Source organism: Eulemur rufifrons, chromosome 7, assembly GCF_041146395.1.
Source record: "Eulemur rufifrons isolate Redbay chromosome 7, OSU_ERuf_1, whole genome shotgun sequence".
Classification (NCBI taxonomy): Eukaryota; Metazoa; Chordata; class Mammalia; order Primates; family Lemuridae; genus Eulemur; species Eulemur rufifrons.
Genome location: NC_090989.1, coordinates 148,457,031 through 148,473,576, shown reverse-complemented (window position 1 = coordinate 148,473,576; position 16,546 = coordinate 148,457,031). Strand labels below are relative to the sequence as shown.

The following is a 16,546-nucleotide window of genomic DNA, read 5'->3' as shown; positions in this document are numbered from 1 at the left end:
TGGTACACTGGGGGTCCCCCCAGGGCATTCCTCTGCTCTGCATTTATTGCATCCCCCTTTCTGTGCCAGGTACATGCCAGGGCCTGGGCACATGGTATGAATAAGACGCAGGTTATCTCTGTCTTCTCAAGTCTCCTGGCTTGGCAGCAGATGCACACCTGGAAAGGATGCCAGGTAAGTGAGTGCAGGAGAAGCAGACTTGGGCTCTGAGGGCAGCCTGCTGAGGGCAGGGCTGTGGCAGGGGACACTGGTGGGCTGAGCCAGGCCATGGTGGAGGTGGGCAAGAGCAATGTGGCTTTTTGGTGACTCTGGATGTTTAGGGTAGGGAGATTTCAAGGAGATGTGGGATGGTTTGGGCACCGGGGGTGGAGGTACTGGGGTATCAGAGCACTGGGCCCACACTCACGAGTATGGGCTGCTGTCACTCTTCCTGATATCTGGGGGCTGCAGTTTCTGAACCAGGATTCGGATGATGCAAATAAACAAGATGAAGTTCACCTAGTGGGTGAGGGCCCAAGATCGGGCAGTCAGAGAGGGGAGGTTGGGGTGGCCAGTCCCCTGGGCTGCTGGCCTGGCTCCTTCCCCAGGGTCCTGCTGCCCCCATCTTCCCTCTTCCTTAGCTCTTCCCCTTCGGGCAGGTCATCCGGGGACTCTGCTTCGCATCCCAAGAACTGGGTCCCCCAACTCGTTTACTCTAGAGAAAGAACTGATGGGTAGGGATGGGGATAGCCCTGAATTAGGTATTGGGAAGCCTATGTTTCAGCTCTGACCCAGGCACTAATTTCCTGTGTGACCTGAGGTAAGTTGCCTCCCTCTGGGCCTCGGTTTCCCCATCTCCAAGTGGTTGGAGGCCTTACCAAGATGGAGGCGAGGATGGGGCCCTTTATGATCCACCACAATGGGGAGTCGATGGTGTCCCAGCATCTGAGCAGGGTATGGTGGGGAGAGAGAGAGGTTGTCCTCAGCAGAGTCAGCAGTCCTCTCCCTTGGCCCCGGCTCTGCTCCCAAGCCCTTTGGAAACTCTGGGCCCAGAATCTGTTGCTCCCCAGGTCCCCCTCCAGCCTCCCACTCTGGGCCAAGTGCTGTGGTTTGTCCACATGCCAAGCCTGGGTGGCACCATCAACCCACCCAGGGGATCTGTCCCCAGTGATGGCAGCTGGGGGGAAGGGTGGGTGACAGCTCACCCATAATCCTCAAAATGGATCCTGGTGATGGTCCACACCATGGTGAATGTGCTGGGGACCCCTGTCAGGGCCAGGGGACAAAGAAAGAGAGAAAAGGGCATGGGAAACAGGGGTAGAGGGCATGAGGGAGAGATTTAGGAGGAAGAACCAGAGAGCGGGAGGGAGAGAGAACAGGGTGGGTATTCAGGACTGCCATCTATGGTTGCCTAGGTTGTTCACTGTGCAAAGATGCTGCACTGATATGGTGAAGATATATGCCTGAGGGGCTGTGTCTACTCAGAGGGACAGTCTGTTTCTAATTTGGACAGAGTCACCTTATAGATTAGCAGTGACCCTGTATGTTTCAGGGGCTGAAGGGGAAATGGAAGGATATTCACAGAATCTGTCCCATAGGTCAGCCCTGGGTGAAGCTGCCTGAGGACACCTCCCTAGGCTCAGACATTTGGGGGACTTTTCTCAACCCTTGGCCAAGATCCTTGTATACAGGCAGGACCTGCAGCCTAGGCAAGATCTAAGACTGCAGGCTGGGTTGGCACCTTCCCCCTAGTGAGCTCCCCCGGCCTTGTCCCCTCTGTCCCCAGCTGGGCAGCCCTCCCTGGTACCATACCCCAGCCGATGAGTATGTACCCCCAGAAGTACTTCCTCTCGGAGAAGAAGGAGACGGCAAGCAGGGTGTGCAGGTAGAGGCCCTCCACCAGCAGCCAGAAGAAGTTGGCCATGACACAGTACTGGAAGAAGACCATGGCTGCCTTACAGCCCATCTGCAGGGGGAGGAGCAAAGAGAGGACTCACTGGGGCTAGAAGGGGTCTTTGACTGCCCACACCCCTGTCTGGAGGGACAAACCTAGTTATAGTGCAGCCAACTAAATCTCTTAGTTGTTTTGTATTATCTCCTTAAAAATGTACTCATTGGTTTTCTCATTATCCCTGATTTTAGATCATCTGATGCTTTGGGATAAGTTGCTGATTTTAATTATCCATTCATCAATTCATCATCTATCCATCTTCCCATCTATATATCTATCCACCCATCTGCTTGTACAATTATCCACCCACTCACCTATCCATTTATCAATTTAGTTACCCATCTATTCACTAGACATCTTCTACCAACTCATTCATCTATATCCATCTTCCATCCCTCATCTGTTCATTTCACCCATCTATCAATCCTTACACCCATTCACTCATCTCTTCATTTACTAACCCACCCACCCAGCCATCTATCCACCCTTCCATCTATGCACCCACCCATCTAATGCATCCATTAGTCCACTCATGCACCCACCACTCTACCCACCGTCTGTCCAATCTTCTTTGCTTTATCCATCTATTCTTCTGCCTACTTGGCTATTCACACATCTATTTACTCCACTATCCACCAATCTGCCCATCCACTCACACCCCCATTCATTCATCTCATTCCAATTAGGATTGAAAGTAGCTGGAAGAAGTATGAGGGAGAATTCTTGCTTGAGTTTGCAAGAGTCTGCTGAATGTGTGGGGGTGTGGGCTGTGGACTATTGAGTGGGGCCCAGGCGGAAGTGTGGAGCAGAGACTGGGACTGAGAAGAGGGTAGAGGAGGGGGAAGTAGAAGTGGAGAAAAGAAAAGGGGAAGGTGGCCATTCCTCCTGGGGGTCAGGGAGACCCCTGAGTAGGGGCTCTGGGTGTCCCATCTGGCATGTTTGGAAGGTCTCTGGGCCCTCTGTTCCCTCCCAGAAAGTCTCCCATTTCAGATCAAGCCTAGATGCCTGTGAGCCAGGGCTTCAAGCCACCCTTCTCCAGGAAGTCCTCTAGCTGCCATATCCCCCTGTACCAGAACTCCAGTTCGCACCCTTCCTTCCTATACTCTTGTCTTTGAGACATGTTCAGAGAGACACCTCCCCTCCCCTCCCCTCCACTCCCTGTGGTTGGAAAGTCCTTCCTCAGGCTGTGCTTCAGTCCCTCCAGCTACAGGAGTGCTTGTGCCCTTCACCTTCCCCCCATTTGCTTTGCAAGAATAATTCAGCTCTTTAACGTACAGGACAGTTACCTATACTTTCACCATGCCTTAGAAAAGCTTCGCAGAGCTGCTGGTGAACTGGGAAGCCAGTCTCCACAGTTACCCTTAGCAAGTGCACTGGGGGCTGCAGGCTGTGCAGTGCTTACACTGCACGTGTCCGACTTGGCCCCCAGGTCCTGCGATGGATCCTCTGAGGAGCTCTGGGAATGGCCAAGGTGGGTCCCTGGGTTTTCTCTCCCCCTTGTTGAGATGCCTGTGATTCCACTATCATAGGTTCCCTCTTTGGGGACAAGGCACTGCTGACCCCTGATATAGTGCATTGCTTCTGGGGTCATTCATGAAGCAATGAGTCACCATTCCACAAGGAATGGGTGGGAGCTAGAACTGGTCTCAAGCTTCTGTCCTAGCTCACGGGCACTCAGTGAGGGGCCTTTAGTGCAGAATCACTTGGAGGTGGACCCCCTAGTGACTGGCAATGAATTCTTTACATGGTCCCTTAACCTTCCTTGTGCAGGGGCAGAACAGAAGAGGAGGACCCACTCCAGATGGCAAGGGGAGGTCTGGGGAGTGGGAAGGGTGGCATGGTGAGCTGAGCCCTGGGGATGCAAACAGCAGAGGGCAGAGTCAGAAGGAATCTTGGAAGTCCTTGCACAGATGGGGAAACTGAGGAAGTCCTCCAAGGCCATACAGGAAGTTAGCAACTGGGGTGGGACAGGGCTCTGGGCTGTGGCTATGAAGTGTCCCATTTCCCATCTGCTTTTCTCATTGGCAGGGGCAGGTCAGTGAGTTCCCAAATGGCTGAGTGACATCTGCTGTTGCTGGGAGGGCAGTGGGATTTGAGGAGCTGCCAGGTGGGGCTGGGTGGGGGGTTGGCCACCTTGGACTGAGAGAGAGAAAGAGAGAGGTAGCGGGAGGAGAGAAAAGGGAGAGGGAGGGGCAGGAGGCGAAGAGGAGATTTTGGTGATTAAAGACGAAGGGGAGACTGGGGAATGTGGGCCATGGTGGGGGTCCTCACCGAGCCCCCGGAGCAGTGGTCCAACTCCCCGCTGTTGTAGAGGATCAAGTCTTTGATGAAGACAGCGGCAGCCCTCAAGATGAAGGATATGAAGAGGTTCATGTGGATGTAGTTCCGCGTGCAGTGGAGCTTCCTGCATGGGGCGGGGCAGATCTGGGAGGCTGAAGGGACCTCGCACCCCCACCTCAGCCAACGTCATCCTACGCTCTGAGCAGGGGGTGCTCGGGAGCATGTGGCCTCCAGAGTGCAGGCCCTGCCTTGAAGGGGGTCCCATCCTGAGCTGCAGGCCTGCCCCCAGGTGCCCCATCCTCCTGTGCAGCTGGCCCTCTAAGTGCCTCAGCCTCGACTGTGCCCCTGCCACAAAAGCCTCATTCCAGGGTGCAGGCCCCACCCTCTGGTCCCTATCTCCAGGTGCAGGGCCATCCTGTAGGGGACTAGGCTACAGCAGATGGAACTCCTTGGCCACCCACCATCTCTAGGGAGGCTGGCCTGGCAGGGCGGCTGGGGCAGGGATTGTGACAGTGGAGGTGGCCAGGACATGTCTGGGCCAGGCTGGGTTTGACCACTGGAGTGACACTTGCAGGTCTGCTTTGAGCCCGGCACTTGGGCTGGGCCTCACCTGAACAGGCTCAGGATAGCTGTGGCAACCAGAAGGGTGGCAAGGGACAGGCTGTAGCCGATGGTGTAGCCGGTCTTCACAGAACTGTAGAACATTTTCTGCTGCTGCTGGGGGAAGATGGGTAAGGATTTTGCGGGGGTTTGGGGGGCTTGCACAGATGGTATTGGCAGGGGTGCCCCTGCCTTGGCAGATAAGGAGGCTGAGGCTCAGGGCTACCAAGAGCAGCTGAGGGGCATCCTTCAATCCCCTGACCCCCTAACAGCCCAGTTTCCACGGACAGGACAGGACCGCATCTCAGGGCAGGAGTGGGGGTTGAATTCACTCTGTCCTTGCTTCTTCATGAAGGGTAAGTCATTGAGGGAAAGAGTGACGACCTCATGCATTCCATGTGCTCATTGGCTCCTGCAGCTCTGTGCCAACTCTGGGCTCAGCACCCTAGGGGACCCCCACGAGGCCCTCTCTCTGAAGGCTCACAGGGAATGCAGAATGTTACAGATGACACCGGGGCTGATTTCCCACTTTGGGCTCTCAGGGGCTGGTGTCAGCAGGATGAGGGCAAACTAGGGGAACAAGGCTGGGCCCCAGGGGCTTCTTGCTTGGTCCCTCTCCCGATGCCCTCCCCGTGGACACACGGACAGAAAAACAGCCACCAGGCAAGCCCCTCCTTCCTCTCCACCTCCCACACCCTGCCCCAGCAGAGGCAAGTGGTTAAGAGGGATTTAGGGCAATTAGGGCCTAAGGCCCCAGTGGACTTCAAAGGCCTCTGAGAAATTGCTGCTGCCTTGCAGGGAGTGAAAGCCCTGTGCAAGAAGGGTGGCTGAGGGTGGGGCAGATGTCATCATAGACGCATGCGTTTATACTCCAAAGCCATGAGGGGCTCCTGGCTGAGGACCCCAGTTATACTCTAGCCTCCCCATCTATATCACTACCTGGCTCCCCAGGTCCTCACAGAGACCACCTGTGCTCTACCTGCTGCAGAGGCAGATCCCTGTCCTGGGACTGAGGACAACAGGCCCTGTTCTTGTCCCTGTCCCTGTCCCTGACTGGCTTTTGAGTATCTGAGGCTGGCTTCTTCCAGGACTCGCACCTCAGTTTCCCCTCTGGATGTGACAGGGTGCTGGTATCTGCCGGCCTTGCCACCTCCAGGACTGGAGTGGGGCTCCCACCAGCCAGTCTGGGGGGCCCCAGCCTGGGGGTGCTGCTTTTGCTTTTGGTGCTCTGGGGACCCCCTCCTGTGCATCATCCTCATGAAAGCCCCCTCCCACTCCCTGTCAGGGGCAGCGAGGTGATAAGCTTCCAGACAGGCAGGCCTGGAGAGGGAGGAGGCTTGAGGAGGGCGGACCCCAGGAGTACAGGCTCCCACACAGACAGCAGCCATCTGTGGGCAAGGGAGAAAGGTGCCTAGGTGGGCCAGGTGCTCTGCAGGCGGGGTAGGGGTGCACTGAGGCCCACCTCATGCAAACTTGATGCCTTGTCATCCAAGCCACAGGCAGTCAGGTAGGGGCCAGGCTCCAGGTGTGTCCAGCCTTCATCGGTGCAGCTGCGGCTCACGTTGTGGCCTGGGTGGGGGGCAGGGGCAGGGAGGAGGGAGGCTGAGGCCGGGATCAGGGCTGGTCCCTGGAGTAAGCCATGGAGACCTGGCTGTCTCTGTGCTTGGCACAGGGCCGAGGACTCAGCCTGCTCCCCCCAGTCCTGGTGCTGTCAGACTCCAGCTGCCTGGACACCCAGGGGACCACGGGGGCACCCGGGGCAGGGAGAAGCCCCTGCAGGGCTGCCAGGGGACCCTCCTGCACAGATGACAGAGCAGACATTCCTGGGCTCAGTCCCACCCCTGCCATGGTCTGAACCTGACCCCAGGTACAACATAAACTCCAATCCTTGTCACAGACTCTGCCTGGATCCTTGTCGCAGAAGGATCCCTGCCCCTTGCCGTGAGCTGAATGCTGACCCTCGTTGCAGGGCCACAGCTGGGGTGGGGGCGCATGTCTGCCTCGGCTTGTGGGGATGGGTTTCCTGCCACACCTGGTGGAGCTCAGATGTGCTGCTGGAGAGGCCCCCAAGTGTGGCTATGGGTGTGGGTGGGGGCTGGAGGACGCCTGATGAGGGTGCAGATCTGAAATCCTCGGAGGTGGAGAAGCAGGCAGTTCCCGCAGGGGCACCTGCCCAGGCAGGGCTGTGTGAAAGGGGAGTGCGGCAGCACAGCACTGCAGGAGCTTTGGGCAGAAACCAGCTGAGGCCGGAGCTACAGGGCAGCGGCACTCTCCACTGTTCTTGGAGGCTCAAGGCTGCAGCAAAGGGACAGGACCACTCAGGAGGCATGTGAGGTGAGGGGTACCAGCAAGGCTCCCCACTCTCCAGCCCTGGGGAGTGTCCTCTCTCCTGAGGGAGGGGAGGGGTTGAATAGGCAAGGGTGAGCCAGAGAATCCTCTCCCTCCCCCATCCCAGTACTCATTCATCACCAGCACTGTCACCACCGTCGTCGTCAGCTTCATGCGTCCATTTTTGAGAACTTTCCACGTGTCGGTGCTGCACAGATCACTTTAGGCACATCCTGTTTAATCCCTTCAACCATCCAACAAGGAAGGTAAGTGCATTTCACAGCTGAGAAGTGGAGGTCCCAAGAGGTGGGTCACTTGCCCCAGGCCACACAGAGAGGACAAGACAGAGCTGGTCTGGTCTCCAGTCTTCCCAGGTAAGCTTGGCCTCACCTGCACTGAGGTGACCTGAGGACTTACTTCGGTGTCCAGGTGCAGAGCTTCGGGAGGGGTCAAGCTGTCCTGTGAGCTCAGGGAGGGTCACTGTGCAGGTGTGTTTGATATTTCCAAACTTTGCATTGTGCCGGGAATATGCCAGGTGGTTTCATGTTCACTGTTTCTGTAAATCCTGGCAACCCTTTGAAAGAGGCCTTATTCCCCTGCTTTATGGACGATGAACTGAGGGATGGCTGGGGCTGGGGGAGGACAGCCAGGAAAGAGCAGCCCAGGGCTGGCCCTGTCTCCACTGCGTGGCCCGGGGAAGGCAGGGAAGGACCTTGCTGAAGAAGGGGCATTGGGCTGGGACAGTTTCATGCCTTGGCAGCCCCTTCTCTGCCCGGGGTTCCCAACCACACTGGGGCAAGAGGCTCCAAGGTGAGGAGAAGGGTCTTCAGCTGCCCCTACCCAGAGCTTCCAGCTTCCCACCATTGAAGCCTGAGGTGGGCCTGGCTCGGAGGCCTCAGTCCAGCCCCTCTTCAAACTGCAGGCCCAGCCCTGGCATCAGCTCTCAGGAGCTCACGCAGACTCTGAGGCCACGGCTCCACTCAGGATCCGATTCTTTTGGGGACTTCCCCCCACCAGGGTCCGGTGGGTCAAAAAGAGGGATAAAGCCCAAATCAACCAGCCGTGAAGCTGGGCCTCTAAAGCTCCGGCTCTGTATTCTCCAGAGGGACCAGGGCTTCATGAGGCCAGGCACCGTGACAAAGCGAGCACCTGGCATCGTGAATTACGCTAGCAGCATAACTGCTATGACTCACAGCACCTACACAACCTACACGGCAGCTTCACATGCTGTGTGTGTGTGTGTGTGTGTGTGTGTGTGAGTAGGGTGGTAGGGTAAACATTAATGTGTTAAGGCTAGTGATCAGGAGTTTTCATTTGTCCCACTGAAAGGTGGGGATCCCCAGGCTAAGAGAAGTGAGGTGACTTGGCCATGGTCGCAGCAGGCCTGGGATGCAGACCAAGACTCCAGATCTTCCTGGGCTCCCAGCAGTGGCCAAAGGGGCACCCTTGGAGCCCTGGCTGCCATAGATGGTGGGCAGGGGACAGGATAGAGGATCATCTTCAGGGCTAGACGGCTTCTTTGGGGAGGCCTGGGACTGTGGTCCAGGCCTCAAAGCGAGCTGCTCTCTAGGAGATCTCAAAGGTGGTCACCATGGGACCCAGAGAAGCAGCCAAGAGTTTCTCTCCAGGCTGGCCCTGGGAAACTGCAGGCCCTGTGTCTGTGGAGAGGGCTATGGAGGGCAGGAGGGAGGTGGCAAGGGACTTTAACCCCATGCTGGGAGGGGCACCTCCATTCTCCCAGTCTCCTCCCACTCGCCATGTCTCAAAGAGCAGTCACGGCCCCTGCTCCTCCCTGGGCTTCTCCACCTCCTGAAAAGCACCACTCAGTGACTGGAGCCAGAAATTGGGGGATCATTGTCTCCTCACTCCCTTCCCCTCTCCCCCATCTGTCACCAGTCCTATCCCAGCCTCTCTTCCCTCAACACCACCACCATCTCATTTCCCCTGCGTTAGGTAGGAGCTTCTGGATGGTCTCCCTGCTTTCCTACCCCTGCCCCCCAAGCAGCACCCAGACCTGACCACGGAGCTCTCCTGCTGAAATTCCTCCCGTGCGCCCCATCCCAGCCAGCAAGGGCAAGCTTCTTAGTTGGCACCAAGACTTCCTTATCCATGGCATCGTGACGCAGGTGGTGGGGAGAGGAGGTGTCCCATATACTCCACAGACATGGTGAGAATTGATGTCTATTGAGTTTTCTCAACCAAAATAGCCATCCTACTTTTTATTCTAAAAAAAAAAATCTCTTTATCCACTCTCACTGCAGGTATGAGTAACAACAACAGAAAAAATGTCTCTCTAAATATTTGAAGATAAAATCACCACAGATCTGCAGACTATAAATTAAAGAAGTGAGCCACCATGAACGCTTTGGTGCCTTCAGGAGCAATCCCTTGCCTGGCCAGGCCACCTCGTCTAGGTGTTTCCTCCAGCCCGGGTAGATGACTTCTTCCTAACCCCCTATGATTTTTATCGTCTGTAAGCTTTCCTCAGCCTTCCCTGTAGAACCAGGTCTCTTCCTGGGGGGATACTCCTTCCCCAGTCCTGTTATCCAAAGACATGGAAGTCAGCGTGGGCATCATCCTACCCCACACTTGCAAACTTCCCTCTTTGGAATTTAAGGTCAGTTGCTCACACCTTCTTCATCTATTAGTAGTTACTCAGGAAAACACCCTCTTGCCTCTACATTTTGAAACCCTAATCACAGTCTTCTATTTCTCTCCACCATTTTCAGAGACGAGGCCCACCAAGTATAGCTGTGCAGGTTGTTCACTGCACAAGGGCATCTGACTGATGGCCATGGGGGCAAAAACCTACTTCATATTCAGCTTGGCACTTTGTGATGTGGGCTCTAGGGAGAGGTTGATTCTTCCGGAGCAAGGGCTGACTTTTTCTCATCTGCACAAAGGCACCGTGTAGACCCCTTTGATGCTGGCAGCCTCAAGGTTAGCCAGACAGGGGGCTGGAGTCCAGGTTCTCAAGTGAAGGAGCTGCCTTGACACATTCCAGCAGGGACAGAAGGAAGAACCGTTGGGAGGAATGCAATTAGCAGAGTGTCAGGGAGGAAGGCAATTAGCAGGTGCTTCCAGGGATCTGAGAGAAGGCTGGTTCCCAGGCTCTGCTGATGGTCTGTGCTGTGAGACCTGCCAGAGGAGCTCCTCTCTGACCTGCTCAGGCACTGGGTCCCCTTGGTGGAGGGCTGGGCCAGTTGGGCACCAACCAGGACCATGGCACGGGCTGTGACTGTTTCCAGACTCCTCCGGAGGGCTTTGAGATCTGTCCTTCACCAATGAGATCACAATACAAAGCACTGGGGGGAAAACTGGCCCATCCCAAAGAGACCATTTGGTCCACCTCCCACCCCCACTTTACAGAGAGACTGGGGTCCAGGGAGGAAAGGCCGCCTGGAGTGAGAGACAATCGAGTCTTTCCGCTCACTCCTTGAATCCTTATCTAGGGCCTGCTCCTTATAAGTACCCCCCCTGCCCAGACCTGCTCCTCCCTCAATCCTCCCCACCCAGTCCTACTCCTCCTCAGTCCTCCCCATCCAGTCCAGCTCTTTCTTCCCCCCCAGCTCATTAAACCTAGACCTGGGAGAGGGGCACGTTTGATTGCTCTCTCCCCCTCGCCCTCCCCCAAACCCTCCATAGACAAATCTCCCGCTTTTCTCCTCCACCACGCTCTCTACCAGAATCCAAGCCATCCTCCTTGCTCACCTGCCTTGTGATTGGGTTTCCCATTTACACTCCTAGAATCCTTCCTTCTCACAGAAATTAGAGTTATCAGAAAAACCTAAATCAGACTGTGTCGGTTTCCTGCTTAAAACCCTGCCAGAGGCTTCTCACTGGACTTAGGAAAAAACCCAAGTATTCGCCTCAGTCTGGAAGGCCCTGCATAGCTTGGTCCCCGTCCCTGCCCCCTTCTCTCCCCTCTCTTCCTCCCTTGCACTCTCCGTGAATGCTTGTTCCGTGGGCCGTGCGTTCTCTCTCTCAATTGTCTGCCTGCCTAGGATCTTTGCACGGTGGTTCCGTCTCACCTCCAGGTCTTTGGACGGCACCCGAGGTGTCTGTCACCTCCTCAGAGGTGTTCATGAACACCGGCCTTATGTGGTTCCCACCCCACTTTTTCTCTCCCCCAGCACTTCTTATTGTTTAGGATACATTTGTTTGTTTTCGTACTAAATATCTCTCCAACTAGAACGTTAGCTCCAAAAGAGCACCCTGGGGGCTGTTGTGTTCCCTGCCTCCCCCCCGTGCTTGTGCACCCCAGTGCCTGGCACCCCAGGGCTGCTTCACTCGCTGCGTGACCGAATGACCAAATGTAAGTCGTAAGCCTCGGTAAGCGCTAGTGGCAAGAAAGCCCGCTTCCTGAAGGGGCTCCCCCTTTTCTTTTCTGCCTCATATGTGGACATTCATTTAAGCAGAACATGACGGTGTGTGTAAGCAGAGCCGTGCTGCGGTTTCTCAGAGCCCCAGAGGTCACTGGCTCCAGACAGCGAAAGACTGAATCATGACCAGCCCAAGGCAACAGGAACATGGGAGCCATAATGTAATCAAGTGCCTGTCAGTCAATCAGTTATCAATTGTTGAGCAAATATTTAGCGAGCCTTTCCCACAGGCTTATCTGTATGTGAAGAGCTAATCAAATCCCATGAGTCCTTCAGAGGCCCAGTGCCATCGCCTTCTCTGCCAGGGAGCCCCCCAGGCTGCAGCCCCTTTGGTCACTTTCCTTTGCCTTTCCTCCTCCTTGAGAGGTGATCCCCACTCCAGGCGGCCCACTCACATCACCCCAGCTCCCTCCCTTCAACCTGGGGCTCCTACCTTGAATGGAAGAGAAGAGCGTGAAAATGGCGGGGCAAGCCAAGACGACCACCTGGCCCTGAGGGGTGGCTGGCCAGCAGGTGAGGTTGTCCCACATCTTGCTGCAGCCTGTGGGGTGAAGGCAGAGGACACAAGGGTCAGCGTGGTCACCAGGTGTCTCCAGCCCTGGGGCCTGAGCCCAGAGGGACCCACTCTCTTCCTCCTGCCACCAGGCTCCCACCTGAGACTCAGGTCTCAGAGGGGAGGCACAGCCCTGCCCAGGCTATATTGGGGCTGTCTTGGCAGGGAGGCAGGGAGAGGAGGCACGACTATAGCTCCTTGGTCCTCACTGAGGCATGGAACACCCCCGGGGTTGTTTTGAACACTGGCCGGGGTTTTATTTGTTGCAGCAACTGGAGGGGCCTCACCTGGCATTTGATGGGCAGGCACCAGGGATGCCAGGCAGGCAACCTGGATGGTCCTGCACAGTGATGAACCGTCTCACGTTCTGCATGGCTTTCAGATGAGCCACTGCAAATTTGTGTGGATGAAAACCTTTTGTAATGACCACAGCCTGGACTCTTACTCATTTCACATATAAACACAAGGTAGCTATTGCACAGGTTTGACATACATGAAGTTTTCCAGGAATGCAACCACTGAGTAAAGGGAGCCAAGACTGTGCTTTACTTTGTTTGGAACTTTCCTGAGAGTTGTTCAACGTTTTGGAAAATCATGTTACCTACAGCAGAGCTGCCTGTAATATTTGAGTCACTGATACAACCGCCCGCACATGTCAATCTACATTTATAGGTCTCACATTGCCGGAATTTATATTTATAGGCACAACCTACAGACTACATCTTCTTTTAGTGCAATCATGCCTGAACGTGTACACAGTACTTTATTAGAAATTACTTGCCTTTTAATTATTCTTTCACATTACAGCTAGAACATCATTTTTTATAAAAGTGAATGAGTGTGTGTCCTGAATTTCGTTTTATGATAGTAAAGGGGGCATTAGAAAATGTCTGTTATAAAAACGAGGTGCTGGGCTGATGAGTATATTGGGGTACGGCTAGTTCTTGAGCAACACAGGTGCTCAGCAGCTCTGGGCAGCAAAACTCAGATTGTGAATTGTGACGGTGGGGGTGTTGTCAGAGAGCGAGTTCAGAGAAAAATGCGTCGCAGGCTGTGTTCTGCACCTTGCAGCTATTCGCCTTGCAGAGCCTGGCCAGGGACGCTCAGTGGGGTTCCTAAGGGTCTGCTTTAATAGGCAGATGCAAATGCCATGCTTTTGCCTGTTCAGGAGCTGAGTGCTCCTGGAGGACTAAGACTACTCTAGACCCCCTCCCATGAGGGAGGCTTAATTGTCTCTTTGCAATCCTGCCAGTCCTTAGATTTGCTCAGGAAACCCAACCCCTGAGCCAAAGTCAACGCCAGCTGGGCCAAGCCCAGCCCAGCCCAGGTCCGAAGGTTCATGAGTTCCCAAGAGGGGAGTCTGGGAAGAGGAGGTGGAGGGATGTCCTCCCTTGGGGAGCAGCCTCGGGACTCTGAGTGCTGGAGTGGGCTGGCAGAGGGGAGGGGTACCTTCTGGGGCTGCAGCAGTCAGGTGGCACCTGCAGCCGAAGGCCGAGGAGGACACCGGCATCCTCAGGGCCTGGCCAGAGAGTACGGCCTCCCTTCCTCGTGGACCCCAACCATCTCCACCCCAGGCTGTCCTGAGGGCTCTGTGGTGTCACCCTGGCTGCCAGGCCCTCCCCCATTCTGTGGCAGCCTCTCTGGAGGTCATGTAGGGGCCCTTCGGACCAGTCAAATCCTGCTCATGGTTCAAGACTCTGTTATTATAATAATAGCAAACACTTACGTAGCCTTTGTGTGTGCCAGGCACTGCTCTAACCACTTTAAATGAATGACTTATTTAACTCTTCTATTTCACAGGGGAGGACACTGAGGCACAGAGAGATTAGGCAACTAGTCCGAGGTCCCACCGCCGGTGAGTGGCGCAGCCTATGCACAGGCTCCCTCTCCTCCTGGCCAGAAGGGCTCGATGTCATTTCTTTGGGAATTTTGTTGCTGCTGGACTTTGTTTACCCTTCTCTGACAGTGCTGGGCACACCCTGTTTTGTAGGCCAGCTATTGTTTCTGGGTCTCTGCCAGATTGGGGCTCTCTGACTCTCCAGCCGCCAGCACAGGTTGGGGAGCAGATTTGGGGCTGGGTCTCTGGCCCTGAGCTCTCCTTCACCAGGGGTGGGACAGAAGAGAAGGGGACTGGGCTCTGTCCTTGGGGAGGCCACACTTGACCTCAAGGAATCTCAGCACCACCAAGGCTGGGCTGTGAACTGCGCTCGGTCAGCGAGCAGGGCAGTGGGCTGGGCAGGGGAGCCAGGGAAGAGAGGACAGTCTGGGGGACGTGGTGAGGCGAGGTCCTGCAGGAGGCAGGACAGGGCTGGTTTTCTAAGGCAGCAGGGTTGGGGTGACAGCAGTAGAGAGGGTGACAACCATGAAAATATTTGGTATCTGGACTGGCTTGTTGCCCTGGGCTGGGCCCTGGGAGTATTTTGGGTGTGCTTACCCCAGGGAGGCCCCACAGGCTCCATCACACATGTCACCAGGCCCACAGAGACACCGGGCCTAGGGTGGCTGTGTGTGCCCATTAGGGGCTGTGACCCCAAAAGGAAAGCCCAGCCCCAAGCCTGGGTGAGGGATGGTGAGGCCAGGTGGGGTGAGCCTCTGCTGTGTTATTTCATAGACTTGTGTGCACACAAACACACACACTGACATGTACTTCCAGGCACATGGAACCCCAGACACACATGCAAACATACATATATGTATACTTATCTGGACATGGAAAGACCACAGACACAAGCAAACCGGCACACAGAAACACACAACTCACAGAGACATACCTGCATAGAGACAGGCATGTCTGGACATACCACCAACATTCACACTGATGGGCACACTCCCAAACTGACACGCAGCACACCAGGCAGACACACCTAGGCATGTGCAGGCCTAAATAGACACACACTCCTGACTCACACAGAGTTACAGACCCCAGAGGCACAGACACCGTCCCGGACAGACATGGGCCAGGAGCACACACCTGGTTGTGCACGAACACACACAGAGCCTCACACATGGCCATGGGGAGACCGATGGCCCCTAACCCATGCCTGCCCTCCTCTGGATCCCAGGCTGCTGGTGACAGGGTGTTGGCACCCAACAGGCATGCTGTGCCAGCAATGACCTCATCAGAATCACGAGGGTGGCCTGCCCCAGGGCCTGGGAGGTGCTGCAGTGAGGCCTAGAGTCTGGGGTCTGGGCCTCTCAGGGCTGCCCATAATCCCACCATTGGGGCCTGCCCCCCTGCCCTGGTGGGGTGGGCTGGGGCATGTAGGTAGTGGCAGGTCCAGCCACCCCTTGACCCAGACCTCAGTCTCTGGGCCCTAGGAAACAGGGGGCCGTCCTGCCTTGAGACCCAGGGGAGGCAAAGCCTCTCTGTGAGGCTAAACACACTCACTTACGGTGCAGGAGCCAGAGAGCTGGGTACCTGGCCTAAGAAGAGGGACCCAGGAGGGGTCACAGAACTGTCAGCCTCAGAAAGGTGGCGAGGGAGCCTGGGGGCTGGGAAGACGTAAAGATGCTCCTGACTCCTGAGCAAGGCTGTTCTGTAACTAAGCTTAGCCTCGGGGCATGGCCTGGGGTGGAGGCCCAGAGCAAGCGGCCACCTCACTGCCTCCAGCCCTGAGGTGCCAGCCCTCCCTCCATGTCTCGTGAGCCTTGAACCTGACACCCACCTCCCACTTCCTGTGGGCAGTCTGCCTGGGTGCCTCCCACCTTCCCAGCCTCTCTGTTTCTTCAAACCTGCCCACCCTCCAAGTCTGGCTCAAGTGGCTCCTTTCCGAGGAACTCCTCCTATTCTCACCCTGGGCCGCTCTGAGCTAAGTGGGGGGTGATGGCCCTGCTGTCTGGTCTGGGAAGCTGGCACCACCCCTCACACTGCCAGGCTGGAGCTCTCCCAGACCCCTGAGGGAGTAGCTGGCAGCCCCATGTGCTCAGCCTCTGGGGCTGACCTTGACTCGGCTAATCAGCAGGATAATGAGCTGATGGTTCCTCTGGCCGGCTGGGCATGGGTTGGGAAGAGGAGGCCAGTGTGTGCACCTGTGTAGGCCGAGGGGCCTGCACGTGTGTGTGTGTGTGTGTGTGTGTGTGTGTGTCACCATAACTCCTCTGGGTGTCCCGGTGGCAGAGCCTAGGTTTGAGAGGAAGGAGCTGAGCCTCCCCACCCACCTCCCCATGGTGAGTATTCCAGACCTGTCGGACTAGCCTGGTGCCCCTTCTTGCTCTGGACTGCTGAGATGGCTTTGAGCTCCATGTGGTCCCTGTGGGGGTCACACACTGTGACTGAATGTCCCCTGCTCTTCCTCTGAGATGCTAATATAGTACAGGAGCTAATCCAGGAGTGTGGGGTTCTGGGGCCAGTTGTCCCCATCCCAGCCCTCCTTTGGGAGGGGTGGGGGTTCCTGAAACTTGCCTACTCTCATTGGCCATGCCCCCCGCCACACAGTACCCTGTGCTTCCCATCCTGGGTGGGCTGGCGGCCAT

The 16,546-nt window shown here is 56.0% G+C and overlaps 1 protein-coding gene across 4 annotated transcripts in view; it reads right to left on the bottom strand.

Annotated features, from left to right (window-relative positions):
* Window positions 1–16,546, bottom strand: part of VIPR1 (vasoactive intestinal peptide receptor 1) — a 32,603-nt gene that overhangs the window by 4,649 nt on the left and 11,408 nt on the right. Inside the window, exons 3-10 of one of the 4 annotated variants that reach the window (XM_069475572.1) lie at window positions 11,954–12,061; window positions 6,273–6,379; window positions 4,821–4,927; window positions 4,202–4,334; window positions 1,792–1,945; window positions 1,185–1,245; window positions 858–924; window positions 407–498 (exon numbers count right to left, since the gene is read on the bottom strand). In XM_069475572.1, coding sequence (XP_069331673.1) covers window positions 407–498; window positions 858–924; window positions 1,185–1,245; window positions 1,792–1,945; window positions 4,202–4,334; window positions 4,821–4,927; window positions 6,273–6,379; window positions 11,954–12,061 — 829 coding nt within the window. Of the gene's footprint in view, window positions 1–406; window positions 499–857; window positions 925–1,184; window positions 1,246–1,791; window positions 1,946–4,201; window positions 4,335–4,820; window positions 4,928–6,272; window positions 8,851–11,953; window positions 12,062–16,546 lie in introns of those variants that run through there. The other 3 variants (XM_069475573.1, XM_069475574.1, XM_069475575.1) reach the window with 3 other exon arrangements.